Raw genomic sequence first — 22,764 nt, 5'->3', positions numbered from 1 at the left:
TACGAGTTTCGATGTATAATCTATCAGAGGGATACCTTTGAATAATAATTTGAGAAAACGCCTTTGCAATTTTATAAATACGACTATTGAATGCTCCTCCCCACACTACTATTCCATAGCGGATATGACTTTTCACAAGCGAGTAGTATAACATTTTGGAATATTTTAGAGCTAGGAGTTCTTTGAGTTTCCCAAATTTGAATAAAATAGAAAAGAAAATAAAATACTTCACATAGATCATCCATTGCCCTAATTTCAGTACGGAACTGAAACCTCTTCCAAACAAGCCGAGATATGTGAATATTCATCAGTCTCCTATCAAGGTTAATTCACAAGTGATTGATCCACCTTCTTCTTTTTCAGTGCGGTCAGTGGACTCAGGTCATTCTTGCCCCCAAAAAATGAGTTGCAGTCCTCGTGAAACTGGTACCCTTTCAGTGGAAGAGCTTCTTGGAGCAAGAGCCGAATCGATCCCTCTACGAAACCCTTCTTCACTTGGAAGGATCGATCGCAGTTTGAGAAATGGTTCTTATGGAGATTCTGTGAAACATGTTCTTCCTTACGAATCAGTAGATAGTTGTCCTGAAAATCTAGAGAAGAAAATTGGATTGGATAATTTAGGAAACACTTGCTACATGAAAAGCATTTTACAAGTGTTGTTCATGACGAAGAATTTCAAGAACGAAGTTTTAATGATGAACGAGAACGGGAATGTTCACTACTTATTCATCAAACTCAAACACCTGTTCATGCAGCTGCAGTTTCGTAAGAAGATATCATCTTTCCCTCCAACCGATTTCCTGGAGTCTTTGAAGTCCACTAGATACTCGTTAGGACAACAAGAGGATTGTTCCGAATTCTTGGGGTTCTTGTTGAATACTCTTCGTGAGCAAAACAATAGCAAAATCAATACTCCTGACCGCTCTGGACTGAATGATTCCGTATAACCCATCTCGTCTTGTGTTTGTAAATCTTTTGCTGGAAAAATCCTCACTTGTTTACTTTGTGGTAAATGTTCAAGAAGTACTGAAAACTTATGTGAATTTCTGGAACTTCATCTAGCTTTTCCTAATATGACTAATAACCAGTCTGTGCAAAGCTTATTGTTAAATCATCTGAAAATGGAATTTTTAACGGGTGATGATCGACTGTATTGTCAAACATGCGCCAAACTAACTGACTGTTATGAGGAAACAAGTCTAGCTGAGGCACCAGTCAATCTAATAATAACACTAATGATTTTCAAACAAGACTCAACCTCTAACGGAAGCAAGAAACTCTTTGGAAGGTTCGAAATAGATGAACATTTCAACCTAGCAGACCACTGTTATAATATTCATGCAGTCATTGTTCACTGTGATTCTGGCGTTGAATTTGGTCATTATTACGCCTTGGTCAAAGAAGAAACGGACTGGTTTAAGTTTGTCGATAGTCGTGTCACGAAGTGTTCTGGTGATGCATTGAATTTATTGGAGCCTCTGGAGACACCCTACATTTTGTTTTATAAGAGAGAGGACATTGTTGGATCAAGATCTTCAGATGATGTGGTGCTGCAGGTTTTTCCGGGTTTTCCTGCAGCTGAAAAAGCAAATGCGCCACTGGAATCAATGAAGTCGCCCCGGAGCGCCAATTAATTTTTATTGTTGTTTTTATTTTATTTTTATCGTTCTGAATAAATTCCTTAGGAATAATTCTGGACACTAATTTGAAATGGGACCTCCATATACCGTCGTATTTTCCCCAGTTTCGCGATGAATGAATAGAAAATATTTTTGACGGAAGAATCGGACAGTACGCTAATGGAATAATGTTGATGAAACAAAAATATTCTTTAAATAGGTCCCTCGGATGCCGACGCACTTTCTCGACACAGCTCGACTCGACGCCTGAGACGCTCAATCTTGAATAACACAAATAGATATGTTAGTGGTTGTTAAAATGATATACTACAACTGCCTCATTGATTCCAATATGATAACTTTAGGTACATTCAACTTTTGATCGCTTGACGACAGTTCTTTTGAATCCAGAATCCATCATTAAATTTTCTGTAAAATAAGATCATACTTTTAATGTATCACTTAACTAGACCACTAGAGTTACATTTCGTATGTTTGGTGTGAATCGTTCAACTTGAAAATTGAAAGTGTAATTAGTGTGTGCTGACCGATATTGAAGAAGAACTTTCCAACTGGAATCATATGATGAGTGATCAAAAATCCTATGTGAGTTGTGTTCTGCTAATTATTTTCAATACGAATTAATTGGAAAACGTGACTAACCTATATTTTACAATGAAACCTAAAGCAAAAATAAATTACCCATACGTTTTGGACAGTTGTCAATTATTGCATTGGGAATGAATTGACTGAAACACACTTCATTTCTTATATGATTTGTATTATTTCAGTCAATTGTAAGTTTGCCCAATTGACTTTCAAAAAGAGGTCTATAATAAAAATTAAAATTGTTCAAAATTTTGTTCTATTCAGTGGTGTAGTGCTACTTCAATAGTCTGTCATTTTCCATGTTTTCTATATTTATTTGAAAATATTGAATGTGCGGAAATTACTATTCTCGTAAATTCCATTAACAATGTAAAAATTAAATATCACAACAGGTGGATGGTATATAAAAATAGAATAGATCTCATTTTATGAAAAGATTAATCTTTATCAGTAGGTATGTAAATGACACAATTTCAAAAAAGAGAAAAAAGAAAGAAAACGAAATATTGCACCTTTCTATTGATATAAGGTACTGTTGGGTAATAAGTCCAGGTTAAGGAAAAACTTATTTCGTAAACTATAAAGCATACCTAAACTTTGGCTTATAGAAATAGGTAACTAAACATATATTCTATAATATTGTAATCGTATAGGAACTTCAAAATAAACGTTCGCACTCAACAGGAATAAAAAGGAAAAAAGTTGAAGTTGGCCTTAATACCAGCACAGGCAGGTTTAAAGGCCAAGAGTAAATATCCAAGGCGGGTAATAAGGACCAACAGTTGAAATAGTTCATGGCATGCATTTTGGGCAGGTAAAGTCTTCTGTGTCATCTTTTGAGAGACCAACACATTCATCATGCACCCAGGTCCCACATGATACACATGATTTCATATCAGTCACATAATCATTGTCGCAAACTAAACACATCCAGACTTCTGTAGCCGCAGTTTTGCTAGTGGTCGACAAAGCAGGTGACTTCTTATTCTTCTTTGACGAAGTAGGAATTTACTCAGAGCTGTCATTCTTGAATACATCTCTTTATTTCTTGGGCTCGATAATTCAATGTCTGTTTACGTACGGTAGTTTTAGTAGGCTGCATGTCCGGGGTGAACAGAATTTCCGAAAAAGAATTATCATTTTTGTTGTGGGCTTCTTTATCAATTAACCGTGCTAGTGGGATTTCATCCCACTAGCACTATGTCCACTACATATGTTGCTGATAGTCATACTCTTTTCCCAAACTGAAGTGAAGACATCAGAAAACCTCTTCTTGTTTAGTTTTCTATCAGGATGTTGATCCCAATAATCCAGCAGTTCTTGATCCCAGTGAGATTCAAACGAACGAAATACGGACTTATCAATTGATAGTGGTCGGGGGTAGTGTTGCTAGGTAAACACAAAGGTTCAATTTGTGGAGATTTTGCTTTATCAGCGATAGTAATATCTAAATGGCTAGATAAAATAAGGATCGTTGGAGGAGGAGACATAAAGTTTGAAAAATGGTCCAAACATTTAATGAAAATCTCCGTTGTCATGCTATGCCCTCTATTGGGGTCATGTGCACAACAGAACCTGCTGGAAGCCCATCCGTAAACGTGGGGTTCAACCTCTGCCCTTCAAATAGAATCATGAGTGGTATTTCGTGACCGAGTGCACTTGCACAGGCAACGATCGTTACATTTTCCCCGTGTTCTGATCCCACCAAATTCACCCTATTGGATCCTTTTTTTAGCCAACACTAGCTGCTGATGGTGTAGCATAAGCCTGCAACCCTTTTCATTCACGTTATAAATGTTCCCAGGTTTGTATTTTAGGCCAGTTCGCTCCAAAAGATTATTCAACGTTTTAAAATAATCATTAACAATAAAATGATTCAATTTCTGGGCACACGCTGGGTTAAGCTGCTATGCTTTTCACTGAGAAATATTTAAGTGACGTTTCATAAATGATCGGTAGCATTCCTTTTCCGCTAATTGTTTTTCTCTGTTAAATTTATGGGGTATAATAAGCATTTCACAAATTTTGTAAATACTTCTATGAAGTACACTAGGAGTAAGCGAATTTAATTATTTTTTCCACCGTCAATTTCTTGTTGTTTGGTTAGCATGGATTTTGCTTCTGATAATCGTTTTTTTGAGCCAGTTTTTAGGTGGTTTCTCAATGTCCGATGAGGGATACCACTTCGCTGTAACACAGAGTCTTGGGAATGGCCTAGCCTTAACAGTTGTAAGGCTTCTTCCGTCATGTCTTCTGACCGCTTAGCCCTAATTCCTTAAAAAAAAAGATACAAGTAAATACTTATGCCGGGTAATAAGGCCGGGCCTCAATGCTCGTCTAGGCAGGTAATAAGGCCTAAGCCTTTTTACACGTCCAACACGTTAAAACTTTTCAAGGTTATCAGAAATTATCAATCAACAAATATCTCAAAATAATAGTATACATCAATTGTTAATATCAACATGAACATACCTACCTAAATATATAGACAACAATTTTGTGTGATAATGAAAATATCACTCACCTCTTTGTAGCTAATTATATAAGTCGATGAATAAAAATCCAAGAAATCTGTTGACAACGTGCAGCCATCTAACGGAAACGCTACTGCGCCAATCCATGTTTCATTCAGGTCATTTGGAAGCTTTCTTCATGCAGATGGTGCTAGGAGCATAGAAAAATGCTTCTGTTGTGACTTTGAACGTTATGGCCTTACAACCTGTCTGGCCTTATTACCCAACGGTACCTTATATGGCGTTCCAGCGAAAACTTAACCCCACCTGTAAGACATTAACGGACGTGCAATTCAAAATTTCGAACAGTACGTCAAGTTTTATTTTTAGGGACACTAATTCTGATATGGAAATCATACCCGAAACTTCACCACCCTGCGGTCAGCAACTACCCCCTCTATATTTTTCAATGGCATGGGGGGTCAAGTGATACTTCATTTGAAAGGTCTTTTGTTCCTCTATTACTTCTGTATATATTTTTTTAAATTGGTCCATTTGTTATTGAGAAATTAAATGTTGAACGTTTTATTTTAGGAAAAACAGAAAATTCGCTGTAGCTAATTTTATTGGGGGAAATCAACAGAAGTAATATCAATGACAACAGAATTAACGAATAAAGTGTTCAAAATGGCATCCTCCTAGTTCCATACGATAATACAGTCTACTTTCGAAAGCGTTCCTTACATTATTGAAGATGTCCGGACATCTTCAATAATGAAGATCGGCATTCCCGAACAATTCTCTGTCAGTTCAGTTCAGTTCAGTTTCAAAGTGAAAAAGTAGACACATATGTAGACATTACGCGTTTTCCACTATACGGAAAAGTATAGGGTTGTTTCAAAAGTCTGTCCATTTTTATAAGTCTACCTCAAACTGCAATATCTCAGTGATTACGTATTCAATTTAATCGAAATAAGTGCCATTTGAATGAGTGCACTTTTGCCAACGCAGCACAAGTCGATTGATTTCGTAAGCCTCAAAATTATGTGCTCGGGATCAGATGAAATCGACGAAGGCCGTTTTTGGCTGGTCCTGATTGAAGGATGTTCTACCGGTGAGAAAGTAATCGAAGTGCTTTAAAAAATGGTAGTCGGTTGGCGACAGATCTGGGAAATATGGTGGGTAAGGCACAACTTCGATACTCAATTGATTTGATTTTCGGAAGGTGATTTGTGAAACGTGCGGATGTGTGCTGTCGTAGAGCAGGATCGAAACTCTTTTGTTAAGCAGTGCCAGATGCTGCTGATGCAGATTTCGGTACATTTCATTGATTTCGTCACATTAGGACTCTGCTGTGATGGTTTGGCCCAGTGGCAGAAAGTTATAGTGAATCACACCAGCTGCTGACCACCATACAGTATGGCTAACTTTGGTTGGTTCGAGCAATAACCAGTATAAATTGGTAGCAAATTGCCAGAACCTGTCATTGGCATCGCTTCAAGCATTGCCAAACAAAGATTGAATACCTGGCTGACAAGAAGATTTATGGACTTCTGGCAGAATCTTCCAGGATTGGCTCTCTCCAAGTTTATTCAACCTTCGAAGCTTGATACCAAACAGTTGTTGGGCTACAGTAAGGATGAACTACGATGTCTAACAGGCCTTCTCACTGGTCACTGTCATTTGAATCATCATATGGAGAGACTCGGACTGTCTGAAGATAGTGTGTGTCGCCTCTGTTTGGCAAATAATGAAACAGCAGAGCATATACTTTGTGCCTGCCCCGCTGGGGACTGAATCAGGTTTTAAGAGTTCGGCAGAGCCGTACTCTTACCATCTGACCTGAAAGACCACTCACCATACAAACTAATGGGTTTCGTTATGAAGCTGAGTTTATTTGGTTGAGTGTGAATAGGTGGAGCTACAATAAACCCTTGCGGGTTTCGGTGGAGTTTCGAATAGACCCACTCACTTTGGACCTAACCTAACCAGTATACACTCCTATATACGTTCTCACTACCAAAGGATATTCCTCAACATTTCAAAATACAGAGTACCTAAATCCTATTCTTCTACCATCAGTAGATTAAAATTAAATCATGATTGCTTTCCTTCACACCTAGCCAAAATTGGCATTACTAATTCCAATAAATATTCATGTGATGGTGTATCAGTTGGAAATTTGAATCACATTTTTTTCGAAAGTTCAAATAATCGGAGCTTTACACAGAGTTAATTTCACTAAACATACAATTTTCCTAAGTATCCTAAGTTTACTACTACCACTAGAAAAAAATGAAATTTACGATGCTGTAATAAATTTACGAAGAAATGTAAATCAAAAATATAGGGCAAAGTATGCCCATTTGAAATTTCTGTGACAAACAAAATACATTCTAATGGCACCTCCTCCCCCTAAACAAAGAGTGGCTTCCATCCTCTGTAAGTTCTTTCTGGAACATAATGCCACGGCATGTTCCAAATCATCGGGTTCATTGAGTATACGCCGTGTATGGTTTGTGTTTTTTCCCTAATATATTTCACATAGGTGCGGAAAGATCAGTATCCTGTGAGGGCTTGGGTAGGCAGATCCGCGTTGTGTCCGGGATTAGATGATGTATCCATCTACATTTCATGGCAGCTTTCCAGTGTTGTTGCTGTTTAGATCATCAGAAGATGATCTAAACTGATCACGACTGCTCAACTCTTAATGATACCAACTTGGGCGGCGAAATGAGTCAACAAAAGTTGTCACAATTCTGATGTATGTCTTGATCTTTGTTTCAATGATTCAACATTATTTTTTGATTGAGTAAAAATTTCAATTTATAGACACCCAACAAAGTTTTCCCGTTTTCAAATCAATTTCTTTGTCTTGATGAAACAAATTTTTTTTCCTTAAGAAGAATTCCAGATTTTACTGTTTGTGGTGCATAAGTTCTCGATTTGGATTAGTTTTCCTTATTAAATTTCATTTCATTTAACCCCATATGAAAACACATTTATTTGATCCAAGTCATCTAAGAATAATCGATCTACGAGTTAGTGTGGATGAAATAAAGTACATTACTTTATTCATATTAGAAATGAGTGTTTACATATACATTAATGTGTAATCGAAAAACCTAGTCAGATATATAAATACAATCAATACATGAAATAGTCTATAAAAGATAAACGCACGTAATTATAGAATGCAACAACAATGATGTGTCAAACAATCTGGCATTCGCTAAAACAAAAATATCCACATATAGAAGTACAATCCAACCTGCGTCACTTCTCAGTTCACTTTTACTCGGGAATATAAATGAATGAATACAGTACAGTCAATGGATCTTCACACTTCAATACGTGCATGCAAAATAAGTCGACAAAGTAATGATAGAAAAACTAAATTCACTAAAACTAAAGAGTAACTCAATATCACGATTTTAAATCAATTTCGTAAAATTCTCAACACTTTATTAGATTTAAGAACAGGGGCTTCCAAAACTGAAGTCACGATTAAAAAGTCACGCAAAAAGTCTAAATAAACTTCACCAGTTCACCAAAAGACAAGGCATTCATATTTTATAAAGTCTACGGTGTAGCGCTCACTACGTAATAGGTAAATCGTAGATTGGAATATTTTAACATCTACCCACCTTGTGGGCATGTGTTCAAAAGGATAGGGAGGATAATGAAAAGCATAAAAAGATTAGTCGGAAGAGCACTCAAGAAAAATTATTGGCAAACCGCGGACAAGTGTTTCTGGCTATTAGCCTCATCAGCACGGTGTAGCCAAGTGCAGAGATGGGGAACACTTGGTTGCCAAAAACGGGTATGTTGGAGTACATGTTACTCCAACATACCAGTCAACAAAAGTATAAAAATCATTACAGATAAACTAAAACACCAAAACATAGACAGAACCTACATTAATTAGATGGAACAGAGCCTAAATACAATACTCAACCAAAACTATTTCGAATCTGAAGGAAAAATTTATAAACAAACAGATGGACTAGCGAATGGGATCCCCAGTACCTAGCATTATATTCGAAATATATCTGCAAACCATAGATGAGAAAATCTCAACAATAATAAAAACTCATGATGAAAAAGGAGAATGGTTCAAATACGTTGACAACGGAGTGTACATATCACAAAATAATGGAATAAGAATAGATCAAATAACAAAGGAAATTAACCAAATAAATAAAAAACTGATTTTCAGCATAGAGGAAGAAAACAACTCGAAACTCAACTACCTGGACATAACCATCGGATATAAACACAACAAAACACAATTTCAAATGGCAATATACAGGAAACCTACACAAACAAGCTCCACCATACCCGCACGTTCAATACCATCACACAAAATGGCTGCCTATAAAGCATTCCTATACAGGATGTTAAGGATACCACTTAGCAAAGAAGCCGGGAACAAGGAACGGAAAATCAAATACCAAATAGCGAACGAGAACGGATACACCCAAAAGACAATAGATAAATTAGAAAATAGAATCAAATAAAAAATACAGAACAAGAATCAAACCACTCAACAGATAAAACAACACAACGATGGACAGCATTGACGTACGTAGGTCTCCAAAGCAAAAAACTAACAAACATCTTCAAACCCCTGAACATGAACATCACATACAAGCCAAACACGAAAATAACACAAAAAATAAACAGCTATGAAAAAAAAGAAGACAAAACCTAAACGGGGTGTACATAGGGTTCTCACCTCTCCCGGAATTCCGGGAGTCCCCCGGATTTAAGCTCTGAAATTTAAAATCTCCCGGTTCCCGAAAGGAATTTGAAATATTCTAAATTCTCCCGGAATAACAAGTTGTGCAAAAGATCTTTTAAAAAAACTAAATGAAACAGACAACGCTACGTTTTACAATGAAGCAGACATTTCCTTTCAGAGATGTTTGGATTACCTGAATAAATGGTATGACTTTGAAAATTCTGAGTAAATTGAGCATACTTTCAATGGAAAAACCGATAACGTGGGATGATTTGAGAGATTTGGCCGTTGATTTGAAGATCAGTTTTGATGAAAATAAACTTTATGACGACTTCTGCAGTTTAAGGGAAGTACAAGACAGCATTGTTAAATCAAATGAAAGAGTGGATTTGAGGTGGGCAAAATTTTTCCCAACCATCGAAAATGGAGTTGGTGTTATGTTAAAAACAATGGTTTCATTTGTTTTATCTCTACCTGTATCTAACGCTGCACGCGAGCGTGCTTTTAGTATATTATTCGATATATGGACAAAGGAAAGAAATCGTTTAAATGAAGAACATGTCAAGGCAGAAATTCAATTTAAGAATGAACTGCGAAAAGTTTTTAAAATTTGTCCATTCTAGACCAGATATTTTAAAATCTGTTCGTTCAAATGTAAAATATAAGTTCAAAATAAAATAAAAAGGTATGATAATCAATGTTTCTTTTTCTCCTGGATTTAGACAGCTAAGAGGTGGTTACCCTAGATGTACAGTACACAATGTTCGGACTGCAACATATTCTAAATCGGCCAAACCAAGAAAAAACTGATCCAAAGGAACGACGAGAACAAAAAGTCATACATAAACCCAATAATATATAAATCAAACCTCGCAACACAAACCATACAAAATAAACAAAATATTCCCCCACCAGAGAACATAAAACTCATAAAACAAGTCAAAAAGGGAAACCGTATGGACATCTGGGAAAACTTAAACATCCTTAAATTTAACAGTCATAATTCACTTATCGATGAACAAATACAAATCAGAACACAACAAGACCTAACATTCAATATATTACACAAAACAATACACACTCCTAGAAACAGTAAACCTAGAGAAGTGTTAGGAATCACACGTTAAAAGGTAAGACCTCGGTAGTTCTCAGCTCGCACAAGTTTCTCAACTTCTGAGAGTTCTCGTTCGTATGGGAGCGACATCTGATTAACGGAAAAACAGATTTTAAACAGATACAACACAAAGAATATTACTTGATGTAACCCAAATACAGGCAAATTTACCTAAAGTACCTGAAGTACCCGCAGTAAGACGTTCGGATCGCATAAAAGGATAAACAAGAGGTTGACACGTTCAGTTTGAGTAGGGCCTTGATGATGATAGCACGACCAGTCGTCGAAAGCGCTCGCATAAAGGAGTTATAAAGCTTCAAAAATCCTTTTTGTAACTTATATTAATATCAAAATACCAAAAATAAAGGAAACTCAGTCACTAAAATTCTCACTGATGCCTATATTTATGAAAATTAATTCCATACTAAGGATTCTTAGTATATTACCTTCAGGTTATATTCTGATCAGCCTTGAAGTGATTTCACTTTTTAGCAATATACCTATGCATCTAGTGAAAAAAAGTATTAGTACAAGATGAAATGATATAAATAAAAAATGTTCAATAAACCGAAAAAATTTTTTTGGAATATTTAAGTTTATCTTCAACTCAAGTTATTTCTATTCCGAAGGTGAATACTATAAACAAAAATTCTTGGTACACCAATGGGAGCTACTATTTCTCCTATTATAGCTCAATACGTATTGGAAGATCTTTTTGAAAACATACTTCCCAAACTGAGTTTTGAAATTCCTTTTTTAAAGAAATAGATATGATGAAAAATTGCAATTCACTATCGAAATAGAAAATAATCAGACCCTTCCTTATCTTGATACAAGAGTTATCCGTAAAACTGATAATTCCTTGATTACTGATTGGTATGTGAAACCTACTAATTCAGGAAGATATATCAATTATTATTCTTATCATAAGAAATCAGTTGAAATCAATTTTATACTCTGTTCGAAAAAAAAATTGAAAAATTAGTACACCCTTCTCTCAAGCAAAAAAATCTCAGACTTCTTAGAGACATATTGATCGAAAATTCCTATCACAGAAAACTTCTCAATAAAATAATTTTCAATACTGGCAGTAATACAAATTCCTATGTGATCAACAGAAATTTAAGTAAAAATAGTTCTTCTATCAATATTTCTTATAAATCTATACCTAATCTTGTAAATTCATCTTCAAATATCATAAATTTTTTTCATAATGAACAAAATATCAAAATATGCCACAAAAAATATTAAAACTATGAAGAATTTGACTACCAAATTAAAAGATAAAACGGATACTATCAAAAAATCAAATGTGATTTATAACATTCCTTGTAACAATTGAACCTTGGATTATATTGGAACAACATCTAGAATTCTTGAAGATAGAATAACTTCACATAACAGTGATATAAAGCTTAATAAGAAATCATGTGCATTAGCGCAACATTCTATAGAAACAGGGCATGAACCAAATTGCTTCCCATTAGAAGCAAAAGCTTGGCAAAGTAGCAGAGAGACCCCGGTAATCCATTTTACTGTACATTTCTCCAGTCGCTAAGATTCTCAACTTTATATAGATAGAATATGATTACCCTATTTTAATGTTTTGATTTGGAGTGTGAAAATAATGTGAAATATACATTTCAGGTTCCATGGAATAAATCAGGTCCAAGTATTTACTCAGGATCTACACGAATCAAGGAACCTTCTACTTCAACGGTGAAGGTATTACATAACATCTTATATTATTTTTTTCATATTTTAATATTGAATATTGAAATAATATTAATTACAGAAATCTACAGATCTTACGAGAAGTAGGTTAGATTCTACAAAGAAATCGGATTATGACAGAAATGCCTCATCCAAAAATATTTCCAGCACAACTTCCTTTGGGGATTTCATGCAAGGTAATTTTAATATTGCATAATACCGCAGTCAATTTTTCACTTTAGAATAACTTCCTCAAGCATGAATGATTGAGCGAGACAGGTTAGTAAAAATTTTACAGTGAACTATCCAAGTGAGTTTTATTAAATATGAATGTATCTATTAGCCAGTTTCGTTCGAAAATGTGTATACTCAAATGTGTTTCTTCTTTAACCAGCTGTCGCTACCTCGAAATAAAATTCGAAACATTCCCCTTCTCCCAATGATCCTGTAGTATCGAGGAAAGATAATCCAAAACCAGTCTGTAGGTGATTGATTACATCGATTTCCTTTGTGAAAAGGATATAATTGAATGATATTCAGATATGTCTGTCATTGTATTAACCAGGTGAGAAGCCGTATTTCGCTGGTATGCGAGAAATGTTCATTTTGGGAGCTAAGAATTGATGCGATTAGCGCCTTTTATTCATAGGAGAGTGATTGAGTAAAGAATCTGTCAGATGAATGATAGTATTGATATCACTATGCTTCTTGCTGTCATCATATAGGGGATTAACGGGATCTCAGCTTATATCTGCAGGAATTGGCCAACTTATGAAACCGGACCCAACTCAACACAGAACCTAACTTTTTTTCTATAACTTGCAGATATCTGAATTGGTCATTTCTTTCAAATTTTTGGATTTACCCGATCTTTCAATAATTTCCTATCCAACAATTTTGTTCCCTATATTAGTTTGTGAAGGTCTCTCAATGTTTGTCGTATTCTTCAGGACATAATTTGGGTTTTCCATTGATTATTTTTTGATCCAGTTTCTCATATTGGCAAAATATAATGAGCTTTCTCTGCTCTTTCGTTATACAATGTGTAAAAGCCAAATGAAATAAATTCATTATTTCGGTTACGGTACATTTTTTAACAAAATCCCGAAATACGTCACATTTAAATTATAATCGGACATACTTCAACGGAAAAGGGCTACCCCTGCCTTCAACCCCCGTCGAATGACAGGTACAATCCCCAATTTTTCAAATGGGAAGTATACGCTTGTGATATATCGTTTGAAAGGTCTCTTCATTCTCTATTTGGAAATGTTATCGCTTTCAAGTTTATTGCAACAAACAAAATAAAATAAATTAAAATCATGTGGTTACCGATAAAATAGACTCAAAATTTATTACAATATACTCAAAACTCATTTCATGTTGAGGTATTGATAATAAGAAAGTCAGCAAAAACCAATGTTCAGATGAAATTTTTAAAAAAACTGTAAATAATTTTCGTGGCAACGTTAGTTTAAAACGCCTTGTTAACTTGTTTTGTATATTATAACATTAGTTGTCAGTATTTTAATTTAAGTTTAAAGTACGTTAACTTCAAGACTGACAAATAGTTAGATTAACGAAAATGCATAAAATAACAGTTTTACAAATGATTGGTTAAGGAGATGAAACCCGAACACAACAGAAGGTAGCTCGCCTATTTCATGAGAAATTTCCTGATTCTCCGCCCATATCTCAAGTAACGGTAAGCAAAATAGAGAAGCAGTGTCGTAAGCTTGTCATGTGGGGCAGATAAAAAAGCAGCTGCCAATATAATGAGTGATGAACTCAATTTGGATGTGATACTTGAGTTTGAGGAAAACACACATACATTGAGTAGCCATACATCGATAGTAAATTTATTAAAAGAAAATAAAATGCATCCCTATAAAATGATTTCCACTCAGGAGCTCATGGATGACGATGTTGATAGAAGAACTCATTTTTGTGAGCAAATGGACATGTTGGATAACACTATCATCCAATTAGAAAACGTTATTTTTTCTGATGAGTGTACTTTGTCTCTTAACGGTCATGCTAATCGGCAAAATTGCCGCTACTGGTCAACAGAAAATCCTCACTGGATGAGAGAAGAACACACGCAAGGTTAATGTTTGGACAGGGGCTGAAGGAAACCTAAATCATTGGTCCCATTTTCATTGAGGGCAACTTGAATGGCGATAATTATTTGGCACTACTTCAAAATGATGCCATTCTTAGTTTAGCAAATTCATATCCTGATCCAGAAAAGCATCCAGTTCCAGTGAATACGATGGAGGATGGAGCACCACCGCATTACCGAGTTAATATCCGGGAATACTTCGATACAACATTTACCAATCGGTGGCTAGGGAGAAGAGGATCGATTGAAAGGCCAGCGCGATTACCTAAACCATGAGATTTGAATGATTCAAAAGAACGAATAACGCTTGCAATTAGGTCGGTCACGCCTGATATGCTAAATAATGTTAGGAGATAGTTTTATTTCGTAGTCTACATTTCATTACGTTTGGTAGGAGTGGAATTTTTACGTTGAAGAATGTCAAATTATAACTAACATTTGACGTGTTTTGGGATTTTTTTAAATATGCACAGTAACCGAAATAATGAATTTATTCCATTTAGCTTTTACACACTGTATCCATCATCTGTAGCCGAAGTCTCCGTTGTATATTATCCTCTTGATGGACAGTTATTACCTTCAATTGTTCTGGGGACCCTGCTTTATTGGAGCTGTTTTTTGGTTCTATTCTCGGATGGTTTCTTCATAAACATTTTGGTGTGTTTCATCAGTTTTTTCGTTGCTTATTTCCTGACATTCGGTGTATAAAGTGAATCTATTTCTATCCGCTTGATTCCTAACTTCTTAACAGCACTATCAAACCAATTTTGGTGTTATCTTCGGTTTTATCTGTGTCCCAAGTACAGCTCGACTGTCTGTGGACATATTGATCCGCTCATTTTGTTGAAACCTCAAATTATCTGCATTGCAAGATGGGAACGTGGAAGACTGATGTGCACTAATCAAGCGGGTAACTGAAGGTGAAGTTTTCTCCTCCCATAGTAAAGTAATTTCCAGTTCCCAACTCATATTTTTAATAAAGCGAACAAGGGAAACTCGACAGTCATAATGAATGGGATTCAATGTTCTGAAAAGGCTACATAAGTTTTTAACGATAAAGACACATATGATAGCACAAGACCCAATACGAAGATACTTGATTAAAATAATACTTCATTTCAAAAGTAAACTGGTATCATGAACAAATTTTTCTTAGAGATTTTGAAATTATTACCCAAAACACAATTTCCATAGTGAAACGAGCGTTATAAGAAACTTGAAGTCATGAACGATTACCATTTCCAATCCTATGATCTATAACATTATCCCGATTGATCGAGAATTCTCTAAGAACAAGTATTTTTTCTGAGAACTTCCTGTAAAAAAATTAATTTCACGAAAGCCCCTGACTGAAAAATATTAAAGTAAATGTTCACCTCAAAATGAAAGGGCAAACACCAAATACTATAAAATAATATAGGAAAATTTGTCTGAAAAATTTGGCTTATTACTTAGTAACGAATAAATTATTGATGTGGCACTTTCAAATTGAAATACAATTGAAAAATATTTTTTCTCAAACATAAAACTGAAAACACCGCAATAGATACAAGTCATCATAATCATGAACTGTCAAAATTGTACCGAACCATATGTTGGCCAAACCGGACGTTATCTTGAAACATATGAGATATTCCAAGAAAATAAATATCAAGAACCCCACAGCCTTGTTGACCATGAAAAAGATTCTGGATACATTTTTCATTTTGAATATTCTACTATTCTAGATGTTCGACCATATTTATCCAAAATATTTTTAGCGAAATCAAATAGGAAAGGGTTGACATTAGAAGAGATTTCGATGGTCTCAATACCATTATTATTTGGTAAAATACCATAACCATTTTTTCTCTTTATCCTTATCAATATAAACAGGTACACGAGGAAACTCCTATTCGATATGTTATGAAAACTCATTATCACAGAATCGTCAAGAAGAATTGGATTAAATTCGAAACGTTGCCAAAAAAATAGCAATTCTTTTCTAAGAACAATTTATCCTGTTATCCAACCTAGTTCTTCGAAAATAAGCCATTGGGTCACTAGACTAGTTAATTGATTAATTTTGACAGTGTCAATTAATCGTCAACCATATACTTTCTCATAATTCTAGCCAGTAATAACGATAAACTAAATTGAAATTATCAGCAAAGATCATATAAATCAAATGAAATTAAATATAAAGAGAAATGCTGCATATGTTTCTGTGACCATTTTTCCCTTTTGACTTTCTGATTCATGCATTCCTCAGACATCAATATTATTTGAAATGTGCGTTTTCTAATGTGGAGGTTAACACTTGAAAGTGTAAGTCACATATGGATGTTCTTGAATATCCAGACATTTAGTTTTATCGCTGTTTATGTTGTAGTTCTGTACTTTTGTCTGTACTGTCAAAATTGTCATTTTGTATTCTAATTTGTTAAATAAACATATTGAATAGGCTGAAAAATCGAAGTCATACCCACGCACAGGCCCTGGCTTAGTGGAATCCTTCGTTTATCCAAGGATACTTACACATGCCTACTGGCACTTTTATTTTGATTTTATTAATTTCGCTGTATTGTATTTTATTGATATATTGAAGTTTATTTATTTGAATAAACAAAACGATTAGATCAGTCGAAAACTGGCATATCAAAATTTCTTTCTTTAAAAAAACCCATATACAAAGATTTGTTTTTTTCTTCGGACTTCGGACACACCTGAAAAAAATTTGAAAACATGAGTAAATTCAAACCGATCCTCAAGCAACACATTCAAGAGAACCCGATAACATTCAAAATATTTTAAAAATACAAAAAAAGATTCGTATTCTGCATTATCACTATCTGCATTATCATCATCATTATGATTACAATTTTTATTACCGTCGTTATTATTTTTATATTTTATTATAATTTATGTTTTCTAAAGTATTAAACTGGGATGATTCTGCAACCGTATTAGGAATCACACGTTGAAAGGTGAGACCTCGTTAGTCCTTAGCTCGCACAAGTTTCTCAACTTCTGAGAGTTGCCGTTCCTATGGGGGCGACAGCTGATTAACGGAAAAACATATTTAAAAAGATTTGATAATTGAATAGTTTACGCTTGAAAAAGCTATTGTATAGCGAAACACGTGTTGCGGTTTCTGTAAAACCTTTTTTGTACAACTTTCATTAAAAGTGACATTTTCAATGGTTGTCAAGTCTATTAAAAGATGATATTCACAAAGTAGCGTGTTAAAAATATTTGTAACACGATTTTTTTCGATCAAATAGCAATAAACAAAACATAATTATTCAATTTTCAAGGAAGTTTTATTATGAACACAATAAAATTCTGTTACAAATATATTATATACATTATACACCAGCAAGAACTTTAAATGTGACTTTAAATAAAACGCGTGAGCTGTGGATAATACTGTTCGTTGGTAACCAGGTGATTCGGAGTCACCTGACACGGCCACTTCAAAGTAAATGCGATAACATGAAAATAGTTGTCTGACAACAGATGTCAAAATATGCTTTTGAAGAAATATTAAATGTATCTATTTTATTATGAAAACAGGACCGTTGTACAAAAAACTTTGTATGATAAGTGCGTTAAAAGTAAGTTCTATTTTTTTCGTGAAATTGCTCTACTCACTACGCTCGTTTCCCAAACTTTTTCACTCACATAATGAAACTTTACTTTCAACACTCATATCATAAATAGGTCTTATAGTGAAAATCATACAATAAACAGTATTAATCAGTTTTATTATTCTTTGTATTCTTTGTTTTCGTTTTCATTTTTCATTCTCTACCATGGTTGTTATATGCATATAAAATGTTATTGCAGGAGTTGAATACTTCAAGTGTGGTGGAAAAAATCACAAAACAGTGGGAGTACGCCCAGATGTATTCTATCCCACTCTGAAAGAAGCAAGATTAATATTGTATAAAGATATATACATTGTATCGTATTGTATATGAATATATCTATTTTAGACTGTACCAATCATACGAATTTACCTTCAATTTAACTTAATGTAATTCAGTTTTGTACACATCGTACGATTCCAATGCATTTTTTCTGATTAAATTGAAATTTACATTGAAAACATTGAAATTTAAATAAATATTTTCTATTGCAGGTTTCAGACAGAAAAGTGAAAATTCCAGACTAAAACCAGCTTTGAATAAAAAGGACACTAGTCATCCTCCTACCAGTTACGGCCTTCTGCCACGAACAGGTTCACTGTCTCGAGACACCAGTCCTTTAAGGAAGTCGGAAAGTATTTCTTCGGCATCTACCAAATTCAGCTATAATAGACTTTATCCAAGAACACATCAAAGATCTCTGAGTCGCGAAAATCTCGAACCTGTTACTCCTTCCGTAACAATAACAAATTATTCAGGAAAAAAAGGATCCAATTGGAATGATACAACTAAATATAATTCCAAATCAGGCATTTTGAAGGACGATGTTCCCAAGTATACTGGAAGATTATCATTCTCTAGAGATGACAGTCTTTCACCTAGATATAAGATAAGTAGTCGAACCCCTTCACGGGAAGACCTTTCCAAGACTTCTCCAAAGTATATAAAGAGTCGATTTCTACCTAAAAACTCCATAGAAAAAAGTCAAACGGCAGCAGCGAAGATTTCTACTACAAAAATAAACGAACCAAGTAGAAGAAACAAGGAACTTATGAATGCTTTACAACAACAAGAATACGAAAGGCTCAGTAGGTCTACGAGCAGATGTTCTTCTCGTACTTCTGACGACTATTTGCTCAAACATAGTGGTAACGACAGTGTTGAAAATGACAGCAAATCTGAGAAAAAGAAGGAAATAACAATGATTTCGAGAGGGACATCTCCGGCACACGAATCTACAGGTAAAAACATTTCGAGACCTACGAAATCAGTAGTGGCCAACATCATTGAAAACAAAATACCCAGTACTAGAAAATCTGTTCATACAATGATTGATAAGGGAATTCAACCCGAGAGCAGTAATACTTCTATTGAAGTTTCCAAAAGTATAGCGACACCTTGGTCATCATTTTTAGATATGGAATTTTCCTGCCCCAATAGCAAGCTTTCAGATAAATCAAAGGTTTTATCTAGAACAAATTCTTCTAATAGTTTATCAAATGTTCAAACTTCCCACTCTGATTCAAAGAAGTTGGTTAAATCGTTGTCTCCATCCAAGTCAAAAAGTATTCCTACTAAACCATTAAGTGATAGAAAGCTGCTTCCACCGCAGATACCGAAATCTGAGAGTTCAAGCAAATCCCTTCATTCTAAGCTCACATTTCCTACGAATAAAGACTTTAGAAAATCAATATTGAATATGAATCCAGACGAGAGTGCTAAGACAAAACAACAAAGTAAATGCACAGACTCCGCAGGCTCACCAGATCACGAAATTGCTGACCCAGACATTACAGATATTTCCGAAAATTTGACCAGTTGCAGTTCCTACCATAATTCTTGTGGATCAAGATTACCTCAAAAAATATTAAATGAAAAACTAAGAAGATCTTCTAGTCGTGAAACAAATATTACCAATACAAGTGGAAGTGACGAAGACATGATAAAAAGAAAAGGCAAACGTAAAGTTTATAGTGGTACATCGCCAAAAACTTCATCTGTATCATCTGCTGATGAAATGTCTTCCAGTAAATCTATAGGAGTTCCGCATGTATCATCGATCAGAAGAGAAGGAAATCGTACCGAGTCAGATGCAAAATCATTTCTGATGAGAGCACTGGCTCCTGTTACTAACCTTTTCAAACCCAAATCTTACAACTCTTCAGATAATGTCAATTGGATGGAATCTGGAACAGATACCGAAGCCACAAATCATACTGAAGCCAAACACAATTCAACTTCCAAAGGTGACTCTAATGTGGGTTCTTGTTTACAGTCAGGAATATGTCCTTCTGAAAGTTTGAAACAGGAAATTCAAAAAGTGGAATTGAAACCGATTTCTGCAAAAATAATACTACATAGAGTTGAACCTGTACAGAACTACTGTTGGACAAGTGAAAATACTAAAGCTTCTGAAGCTGAGTCTAAGGACTCATCAAATTTCATTTCTGCAACAGAGGAGCAATCAGTTGAGCAACCATTGCTGAAACATAATGAATCTGGAGAAATAGGTTGGTGGTTAGATAAAAAAGGAGATACACCTGAAATTACAGAAAGTTCTCCAAATCAAGAACAATGTGAAAAACAGGTTACTAAAATACGAAGGAATAATTCTGGTAATTCCTCTTGGTGGTTGAGTAGCAGCGACAAAACCAATAATTCTGATCATAATGAATCCTCAGGCATCACTGAACAAAAGTATTTAGATAATCACAAACTCAAACACATAGACTCAGAAGAACGCCCTTGGTGGCTCAGCAGTTCGGAGAATGTATCTGAAATGGTACAAGAAACCAATGGAAGTAATGATAATAAATCACAATATGTCTTGACGCATCAAAATTCTGACGAGAAACCTTGGTGGCTAGAAGGAGTTTCAGAAGCAAACATAAATGATAGTAATTTTGTTGTTGAAAATGAAAAACAGGGATACGCTGTATGTCATCAAGATTCTGGAGAAAAACCTTGGTGGCAAGAAGAAGTACCTGAAGAAAATGTAAATGATGATGAAATCGTTGATCCAGAACCAATAGGTGACAGAGCAAGCCCAGAGGGATTAGAAATGTCAGAAATTATTGAAGGTTCTCAAAGCGGTGAAGCAACTTCTTATCACGCATACAGCCGACCTTCCCATTCATTCATATCTAGACATACTAATATCGATGAAGTATTAGGATGTTCAACTCAAATATGGAGTCCGCTGGTGAAGAAAATATCTGAAAATGAACATAGCAGAAGTTGTATGGAGAAGGATGTGACACATCCGAATACACCTTGCCGCAATTTTCTTCAAACTAGCGGAACGTAAGTATGTCTAATAAAATATGTTCACCTAACTTTTGTTAGAATTCAATTGCGTATAACGGGAACATTTCTCCGATCATTCAATCCGAAAATAAGCAGATGAGTTCTTGAAATAAAAGTATTCTTTTCCGAATTCTAACCCAAAAAACTTGTTTTTTGATATAATTGAGATTTAGATGTTGAACGCTTGATGATGTGCGACCATTGAGAAAGTTGTAAATTTGAAACATAGTGGAATTGAGAATTATTGGCGAACTTCTTGATCATGACGACACTAATCGTGAATCAACTCAACGTATAATGCTGGAAGTCACGTTATAATAAGTGGAACTTTTGAAAACATAACAGTAGATTATGACACTTACAAAAAATGTGGTAAACTCCCAAGAGAAAAGGAAGAATGCAATTGAGTTCAAAATAAACTATACAAAGATGTGTAGAGGAGCAGAGGAGTCACTTTCAGACACAAACAGATACAAACTTCGAAGCAACTACTATCACATGATCATTGAATATCATGGAAGAAAAATTACTTCTGAAGTAATTACTTCCATATGAACATTGAATTGAACAAAAAAAATACATTCAGATTACACTCCAAACATTCAGTATGTTATTGAAACAGATATCATTCATAGGAACACTATACAGTGCTTTTCTTTAATGTCCCCCCCCTTTTTTTTTTGAACGGGTCAACTCCAAAAATAGGAATTTGGGATAATGAAATTAATGCATGAATACTTCATTTTGAAGTGAAATTGACAGATGAAACTTTCAAGATGGCGACTGGGCGCCATCTGGGAAAAAAATGAAATGGAAAGGGGGGTCTTGCGATACATCTTTTTGAAGCTCCTGACAAATGCTTCACAGCCCTAGAATATAATGTCAATATCTTCAACTACTACAAAATGGCGGAACTTTTAATAATTGCCTGAATACATTGACATTCAACTATATTATAATATGAGGTAATGAGCTTGGGGTCAGTTCAGAAGATGCTCGAAATAGTTGCCTTTAACTTCTTGACATATGAACAGCCTATCCGATATTTCACACCGAACATTTTCGAAGACAGTAACGTCAATATATCTACAAATATTTATTATTATCTGCTGTATATCCAATATTGAAGCAGGTTCAGTTTCGTACACCTTTTGCTTCAAATAGCCCCATAAAAAAGTCCAAAGGTTTCAAATCTGGCGAGCGGGTTGGCCATTCTATAGGAACTCGACGGCCAATTCAACGACTGGTAAAAGTAGTATCCAAATAGTTTCTTACTTGTCTGGAGTAATGTGGTGGTGCTCCATCTTGTTGGAATACAATATCCATATCGAAATCATTAGGATTCGCTTCGACGATTTCAGTGATGAGAGGGTCAACAGTAGTTTCCAGCATATTCAAATACAGTTCCCCTGTTGAATTTTGATCAATAAATGGAGGTCCTACAATATGGTTTCC

At 34.9% G+C, this 22,764-nt stretch overlaps 1 protein-coding gene across 1 annotated transcript; it reads left to right on the top strand.

The window, feature by feature from the left end:
* Positions 1-1,867: 1,867 nt before the first annotated feature.
* Positions 1,868-21,310, top strand: LOC111514052 (uncharacterized). The gene is made up of 4 exons (XM_074178986.1): positions 1,868-2,225; positions 12,187-12,264; positions 12,335-12,449; positions 18,498-21,310. Exons 1-4 carry the CDS (start codon positions 2,202-2,204, stop codon positions 21,308-21,310), a joined length of 3,030 nt encoding a protein of 1,009 aa, XP_074035087.1. The 5' UTR covers positions 1,868-2,201.
* Positions 21,311-22,764: the final 1,454 nt, after the last annotated feature.

This window comes from Leptinotarsa decemlineata, unplaced genomic scaffold (assembly GCF_025532065.1).
Source record: "Leptinotarsa decemlineata unplaced genomic scaffold, Ldec_3_MD MMD2_tig00004307_RagTag_RagTag, whole genome shotgun sequence".
In the NCBI taxonomy this organism is placed as follows: Eukaryota; Metazoa; Arthropoda; class Insecta; order Coleoptera; family Chrysomelidae; genus Leptinotarsa; species Leptinotarsa decemlineata.
The sequence above is the reverse complement of the archived record's forward strand: the minus strand, read 5'-3'. Positions and strand labels throughout refer to the sequence as shown.